Source organism: Rhyacophila brunnea, unplaced genomic scaffold (assembly GCF_057557595.1).
Source record: "Rhyacophila brunnea isolate RB1 unplaced genomic scaffold, BYU_Rbru_1.0 scaffold_20, whole genome shotgun sequence".
Taxonomy (NCBI): Eukaryota; Metazoa; Arthropoda; class Insecta; order Trichoptera; family Rhyacophilidae; genus Rhyacophila; species Rhyacophila brunnea.
The window spans coordinates 431,928-440,955 of NW_028232860.1; the positions used below are offsets into that span (position 1 = coordinate 431,928).

At 36.9% G+C, this 9,028-nt stretch overlaps 1 protein-coding gene across 1 annotated transcript; it reads left to right on the top strand.

Moving 5' to 3' along the window:
- The first annotated feature begins 4,219 nt into the window (after positions 1-4,219).
- Positions 4,220-7,120, top strand: LOC147071033 (uncharacterized). The gene has a single exon (XM_085948420.1). It carries the CDS (start codon positions 4,394-4,396, stop codon positions 6,476-6,478), a length of 2,085 nt encoding a protein of 694 aa, XP_085804546.1. The 5' UTR covers positions 4,220-4,393; the 3' UTR covers positions 6,479-7,120.
- The last annotated feature ends 1,908 nt before the right edge of the window (positions 7,121-9,028 follow it).

Genomic DNA, 9,028 nt, shown 5'->3' on the forward strand with positions numbered 1-9,028 from the left:
AGCTGGTCGACCCATCACGACCCCCCCCCCTAAGCCCGGGCCCTCGTGGGGATCATGACAGTACAACCCAAAAAGTTTGTACCTATCACTTCAGACTTTTTAAATACAGGTTGGATCGTGGAGCGCAAATAATCAGTCAGTGTCAACCTAGGGGTGGCAGGTTATATGAAAGTATGGTGAAGCAGGCAAGTATGGTGAAAAAGTATGGTGAGGCACGCTGGTAATCAATTTGCGGCAAAATTTCCACGTTATCATTATATTATATGGTAGGGTTATAATGACCAAAGTAAATTCTCCGTGATGCCCTGCATTTTTTTTATCGCCTCGCTATTTCTCGTAAGTTGTCGGCTATTGTTGGCCTGCTTCATTCAGTTGCATGAGAAAGCCGATTCCTTGCCCCTCCCTTTATTTAATACCTCTATGGTGTCAACGATAGGAAAAAGAACGCTGGCTGATACAGATATCGGTAGGATTTTTTCCTTTCGAAACTAAATTTGGAAACCTGGGAGTGAAAAAATTAGGAAATAAACCTCAAAAGGTATCGACTTTGAAACTAGATGGAAAATTAATAATTAAAAAAATGGAGAAAAGAAGAAAGATTTAAAAAAGAGATATCAACTTTGAATCGGAATTGTTGCTTAAAAAAGATTACAAATTTGATTCTGGAGAAAAAAATTGAATTGCAAATTTATTTTAACACTGGTCCCAGAATTATTTCCGAAAAGTCCGAGAAGACGACGTCACAATTAATACTAAATTAAAAATATAAAATAAAATACCTATTGGTGCAATGATTGGAACATCCCTAATGCAGAATACAATTACGTCATAAATTGAGTCATTATTCATTATTCCGGGAATTGAACTATAGATAATAGGTTCAAAGAGATTGAAATATCTTTAAGATAATACTTATCGTATTGAGTGTCTGTCGTATTGAGTCGGTATCAGTGTTGCCATATTTTTCTACGCTGATTATAGTACAAAGGCGTAAAAATATAGTACGGGAACATTTTTCGTCTTGAATTCTTTAAAAGTATAGTATTTTGGTATATTTGGCGTAAAATTATAGTATTTTACATTTTTCGTGAAATCAAAATTATAGTATTGTACTATAATTATAGTACGGTTGGCATCACTGGTCGGTATCCAAATTGTAATCACACGCATTGATATGAGTACCTACTGTTAGAAGTATTAGAATTAGAGCCACTGACAAAGTAATTTGTAGCTTTAAGGAATCTAAAAAGGTTGATTTTTATTTGTTTAGGTCAACCCAGTGACGTCCCGTGGGGTTAGGCAGGTCATGCGTTGTATAGGGGTGACGAATGAAGGAACAAATACAAATATTGCAACTTTTGAGAGCAGTCGCGATTTTTCATGAATTGAATAAAAAATAATCGAAGCATAAAAAACCTGACAGCATAACTAAATTGTAGTACCGACATAAATTGTAATTACGGTTTACCACATAGGAACATTTTCACAGGGATGCCTCCAAACCTATAAGCGCCACAGACCTCCACGTACTTAAAACTACAACCTGTTTGAGTGTAGGCATTTGAGTCCAGATCAGAACACACCCCGGCACTCATTCAATCTTCAAGCACTTCTCTACAGTTATCAGCAATATTCTGTTAGAAACAGTAATTATTTTGAAAAACTTGAATAAGTATAAAAAATTATGTCGTTGTTATTTTGAATATGGGAAAAAATCGAAAACTCTAACAGGTATAGCGTATAATTAATCATATTCAGTTAACTGGGCAACGGCTAGCTAACAGGGTGTTTTGCACAAAATGCACTCTATATACAAAACTTGTACCCAATGCATATTTTGACTTATCATCATCAACCGCCGGTGTTGATCGACTGCGGGATGAAGACCTTCCCTAGCTCCTCCACTCTTCTCGGCCCCTAGTTATTCACTGCCAGGTACATCTACCGAACTTTATGACTTCGTCTATCCGGCGGGTTTTGAGGCATCCCTGTGTTCTTGCATCTTATTCTGTGGCGTTCGCAAAGACAGCGATGTCGTCTGCAAAGCGCAGGTGACTCTTCCACTGTTCTTACAGTCAAGTCGTCTGAATATACATAATCTTGCAGAGCAACGGTGAATTATTTGGGAGAGATCGTGTCACCCTTTCGGACAATCTTGCTAATTAATAGGAAACCTGCAAAACGGCTTATAAAGTGTTACGCTGGCTGTTGTATAATTATGTTATTCAGGATGTGTATAAAGCACCCAGAGATTCCTTGGTTGTACAGGGCTTCCATAATGAAATTGAAGATCTTTTTGATCGAGTCAAATGCCTTTTCATAATCAATAAAAGCCAGTCAGTTAGCCAGTGTTAGTTTATATTCTTGCGCTTCTATTCTGTACACAAGACTGCTTTCGGCCGCTATCTAGGGTAGGAAAGTATCTAAGTATTAGCACTTATTGTAACAATTACAATAAGTGTTATGTTTTAACAGCACCTCTCTTGGCTGTGATAAATTTTAGAGTGAGATAGACAGTTTTGACAGTTCAGACGGCTATCTTATTGTAATTGTTACAATAAGTGTTAATATTTCGATACTTTCCTACCCTAGTTAGCTGCCGTAAAGGCCGAAAGCAGTCTTGTGTATAGAATAGATACGCTGATGTCGTTTAGCCTCCTTTGAATCCAGCTTGCTCTCTCGATTGGTTCTCGTCTAGCACAGTTTCTGGGCGGTTGCCTACGCCACTAAAACTGGGTGTATGTGAGAGAAGAGTTTAGTCAGTCCAATTCCGAAATGATGAGAAAATGTATTGTGTTTTCCAGTTAGAACGGAAAATTTTAAATTTTTTTACCCTACCTAACTGAAGTTAAAATTTGTGGGTTTTTGTGGGTCTAAAGGGGGACTAATATTTTAAAAACCAGCTACCCAGCATTGTTTTATTTAGCTTTACATTACTGCTCCATTCATCCCGGTTATCTTATGCCTTTGAGTTTCACTGGAGCATCGCAGCACGTTGAAAAAACGAGACAACAGCTAGATATTATGATAACATTAATTTTTCAAATTGTTGTAAAACTGTATATAGGTATTAACGATCTTTATTTCATTGAAGAATAAAATTTCTGTAGTAATAACGGTTTACTGAGCTACCTACTACCCAAAAATCGTTTTTGGCCTTCATTTTACCAAGATGGCGTCGTTTGCCTAAGGATGCCAGAGTGGCAGGTCATGGGAGATTCGTAATCAGTGGATAAATACTGAATCATAATCTGCCATAAAACCACTGTCCCTCTGCAATACCAGGCCATGCTACGTCTGTTTGGTGGTGACCAGGTTATTAGTATTTTCATATTTCTGTGGTTTAAAGTGAAAGCATTTGAAAAAAATCGCAGTTAAGTTTATCAAAATACTGCAGCTTAGAAGTTTATTTGTTGTTTTTATTTTATTTCTTTTACATTTTAGTTGAATGATTAAATTCTTAATGTCGTACACATTTAAAAATGATTTTCTCCATATTAAGCTATTTTTCCAAGTTCAAATAAGTAATTCTACGTTTCTTTTGCTAACATGCGACAAAATCTGTGTTATACATAATATGTAACATATATTACCATATAACATAATATTATTATAATATAGGCAGCACTCGAAATGGAAAAGTTTACGAACCGGAGCGCTCGACAATTTTCTGAAATTTTATGTGTACTTTTTAAAAATAAGTGTGTTAGATATTTTGTTGTGTAGCCTATCTAGTTTAAATGGTCAAATTATTTTTTTCACGAGACGGAGCGATAATTTTACTGAGTTCACGAACCGGAACGGCGCTACGGTGCGCTCCAGTCCATTTCGAGCCCTGACTATAGGACCATTCTTTACACACTTTTACGGATCGTCTTAGGTAAGCGCGTTTGGCGGCGCGTTGAGCGGCGCGCGAATCTCAAACGTATATAACCAAAAAAAGACTTTGTCTACGAACATTTTCACACACGGTCAGTGGCCAATTTCATCAAAACGCGAAAGAGAACTCTTTACCCCACAAACTCAGATTTTATGGTACCTACCTACCGTCATCGTATCGGAAGTAATGACTACTGACTATCAATACTTTTCATCATAGACAAGACTATAATAATATCCCTGCCCATCTCTATTTTATTGTCTATTACCGCTCACCGAAGAATTTAATATTTTTTATTGTTACGTCTTGATATATTATACAGATTATAGATTTAATTGAGTTCTGGTACCGTAAAGATCCATAAATGTAAATGCGTATTATGATGCGTATTTAAAAAAAAATATATGAAATCATAAACAAAACACTCAACGTTTTCACGGACATTTTGTTTCAAGTGTCAGACTAAAACAAAATAATATCCATGTTCCTCACATTGACGTACTGTTGTTTCCGATGGATTTGAAGATGTCACCCGAAGAAAATAACGTAAACGCGATAAACGGACAAACTGCGTTCGAGACTAGAGTGGAAAATGGTGACAGTTCGATTGAAGACAGTCATTTCAAATGCCCAGTGCTGGAGACTTCACAAGAATCGGGTGACACAGAAAACTATACCTACAGTGTTAACTCCTCCGATGATGCAATATCTGTAAATGATAGTATAATCATTCAAGAAATTCATATTTCAAATGGTTCTGTTATTGTAGATAATGTTACCCCACCTATGGACAATTCAAATTGTCCTCAACCGCATGCCATCTTGAGGGAGCAGGATTCTTCTAGTAAAGAAAGTATTTCTGGTCGGGTGTCATCTGAATTTGATGACACGCCGCTGGCATTCGATTCTGCTGTGGTCATCGAAGACAATTTACAGTGCCAAATGGCAGAAGATAATTATTCACAGTCTTCTAAAACGGAGACACACGCCGTAGAAAAGCATTTGAGTGCAGAAACTGACGTATGTTCCAATAGTGCTACAGCCTGTAATGGTGAAGATAATCATTGTATCGATAACAATGATATAAGCAATACTGTAAATGATTTAGAAACTGAAACGGATGGAGACATCCATGTAAATAGGGAACACATCGACGCCGCTACAATTCTCTGTAGTTTGTCTACTGAAACCAATAATTGCATGAAGGATATTGAAAAATCTGAAGAATCGCCAACTACAGAAGTTGAGTCGAATTCTCCAGAAATTACTAAAACCGAAGGTAATATGTTTACAGCGGTACCATTAGCTAACAGTCACATGTTCGAAGAGTACGATAGCGACTCCACGATACCCATGAGCCCGTGTAAGTCAGAAAGTGTATCACAGATTAAGCAATCAGTCCCTTTTGAAACGGGGAGACCCGGTAAAGCTACGTCATCGAAACCGAGATGTTTCTCACCTCTGCCGAGCACCTCCAGCGATTACGTCACATTCGATTTGAACGACATGCGATTCAATGAGGCTGAGAGCATTCAGAAGTACACCGAGGCGCCTGAGATTATTAAATGTGAGTCACCTTTTATTGTCGTCGACGGTGACACCGCATCGAGTGAAACGTTTCAAGACACTAAAAATGATGTGGTCCAAGTGTCCAGCGTCGATACTGACAGTCTAGATATTTTAATTTGTGACAACGAACCTGTGACAGTCGACTTAGTCAACGACTCATACAAACCTAAACACATCGATCCGAACGAAGTGATAGATCTACTCGGGGACGATTCCGATTGTGAGATCATCGATGTGGATAAAACGGCGGCCGTTGGTGCTCAGAGCACTCCTATCGATCTCTCCGTGTCGTATGATGTAAATTTTGTCAATAATACTTTCACAGAAGCCGTCAACAACAGCAGAAATGAAAGTTTCGATTCGGCAATGCCCAGACGAGGCGTGGAATCGCCAATCGATTTAGACAGTCTTCCTTCCTCCACAGTCACAGATCCGCCTAACATCCTCTCGCCCAGCGCCGACAGTAATTTAAATTTGTATTTGGAGTCGTTATTAGGGGCGATCGAACCGCTGTTGAGTCATGTACGCGGACCAGTATCAAAGCACAGATTGAAAAGGGGGATATCGAAGCGCGATTCGGGTTCAAGTAAGCGGCGGAGAAACAACAGTATCGTCGATCTGTCAGAAACCAGTGTTTCAAATATGCCCACCGTTTCCCCAGACATCGCGTCGAGCTCCGGCGCCGTTCAAATGGGCCACATGTCTATGGGCCACCCAATCTCCATTAGTTATCCAATTTATCAGCCTCTGGGTGCCAACTCCTCGATCCCTCCGCCCCAGTTGCCCGTGCCGAGCTATCCGCCGAACAATCCTAGCGCGAGCAACACCCCTCAAGAGACGCCGCCCAAGAGTTGCCTGGGGGAGTGTCCCGTGTGCTACGAGACACTCTCCATATCTGCCACGGCGTCAACGTTTTGTGGCCATGTTTTTTGTCTGGACTGCATAAAGAAAGTGATGAAAACCAGTAGAAAGTGTCCCAAATGTAGGAAAGCCCTCACCGGAAGAGGGTTTCATCAATTGTTTCTTTAATATACATTATTACACAACATAGATTTTATAATTTTTCTCTTTTTTAAATAATCTGTCTTATGTTTTCAAAGCATTCCAAATGAATTGTTATGCACAGTACCATACCAATGGATTAAACACATTATATATTTATATGGCAGTGTTCTTATGATACTCATGTATAGAGCAGTGTTCCGCAACCGGTGGAATTCAATGATGTGTAATTTGTGAGGTTTTATAAGTTAATGATTTATTAGCCTGCAAATTTAATTCGTCATTTAGAATTAAAGCATCATTAAAAACGAAACTATTGTTTATTTTGAAAGACATTAAAAAAACTATTTCAGGTCCATGTGAATCTAATTCCTCAATTATTGTGAAATCATCAATTTTGGTAGCGATGTTTTTACAATTGCAGAAGATTTAATTAAGCCTTGTATGGCGGATTTGTGCACTGAGCTTTTTGGATAATCATGTGCGAATAATTTACATTCCTTCCTTATATATTAATAAATTTTAAAAGTATGTTTTATGTTATAATATCTTTAAATTTTGAGTGGTTTTCATAACACATCTGTGAAACTTCATACACATTGTAAGGGGTCCACGTACTAAAAAGGTTGCGGAACACTGGTATAGAGTACATTGTCGCCCTTCAATACTCAATAGAAAAAAGAAATTGTATTTATGTTATGCTTTAAATCCTTCCCTTTCAATTCACTTCATATGATGCGCATTTCAACATTGAGTCTTTATTGATTGCATATTTTAGCAGTTTTGAACTATGTACATCGCCAGATAAGTAAATTTTCTTCGCCCGTTGATTCAACAGCATTCAGTTACCTAAATATTCGAACTGCTATCTGTCATTAATGCACAATAACCTTTATGTGCCTGCAAAGATATAAAAAATGATTATATTACAGCACCTGTAAATGTGCATGGATTTATTGGCACCAATAGTGTAGTTTTAAAGTGTCACGATAATAACTGTTTACACGTAAAAGTGCTGACTGTCTCGCCAATCTCATTCTTTAAGAGTAATTGAGACGCGATGTTATCATTATATGGTACTATTTGACATGTCATGAAAATCGGTTAACCCCAAAATGAGTCGGTGTAGTTCATTTTTTTTTCTACTGCACAGGCGCAGATATCATACAGTCCAATTGTCACACAAGCTTTTGAACTTTTTTGACCCATGCATGCAATCTTGCAATTTGCACAATGATACGTGTTTAACATGTGCATTTTTTTTTATGGCCGCTATAATACGTACTGTCATCAGTAAATCCATGCACATATAAACAGGTTATAATACTTAATTTTACTGTAATTAAAAGTTACAGCATTTTAATGCATATCTGACCTAATTGATGAGTTGAAAATTTAGATTGGAGACATTACGTTTTGCAATAAGTGCTTACATACTTATAATAAATATCTGTGTATGAAAGGAAAAGGGATAGAAGTCTAAAATCTCTATTTTTCATAAGAGCCAAAAGAAGATTGAGTTACAGACATCTTTGTATGTGAATTTTTATGCTTGAATTTTATTTGTAAAACTTCTTTCTTTTCTCCTGTGGCAAATAGCCAAAAACTGATATGTCCAAAATATGCTTTTTTCAGATTTTGATTGATGTCATGGTTAATATGATATTTTTAAATTGTCAAAAGCTGACATGTCTACCATACATGGTGATATATATCTGTGTGCGAATTGAAAAAGATGATAAGAGGCGTCTAATTACAAAAAGCGACAAGTCCACAATTCAATATTTTCGGGAAACAACGTTTTTATGTTTCAAGCTTCAATTATTTGTTTTAACGTGAGATTATTTTTTTCGTTGTATACTATGTCGAAATTTGAATCAAATGGCAATTTGTTTCAGCCGATAAACTCTTAAATGTAATAAATATAGGCAAAATAAAATTGGACTTAGCACTATTTGTACCTCATTTTTTAATTTACTCCGAATAAGGCACATATTTCCGTGGCACTGTCATAAGTTTACCAGATGCAACAGCATGGGAGACGCTCTTTTCAATATTGAACGTTCCCTTATTGGTTGACTTAAACACTCGCGAAATCAACCAAGCTTTAAATAATATGAAACATGGACTTGGCGCTTTTTGTAATAAATAGAGACTTAAAATATTTTTTTTCGTAGGGTTATGTCGCGTTTTGGAATTTATAGATCAATACATATTGTGTAAAATTATACAAAGACTACTCTATTTTGGAACTTCTATGTTTCTATATGAAATTTACCAGTTAATCGGTGTTGATTTGACTCACCCCATTTCTCCTGTATGCATATAGGGAAATTTCAATTTTACATACCAGGAATTTACATTTAATTTTCATCTTTATTTCCCGCAATTTACATGTGTGTAAATAAAACTTGTTTTTCAATATTTTCGACATTTTGCCCTTTTCCTTCCGCACACAGGTATGTATCACGGTTGATTTGGCATACTTATCTCATTTCACCATACATTTTTTAAAAATAATTATCTTGCTCTACGTTTTGTACATTTATTAATTTATTATTGTATTGTAACGTCTCT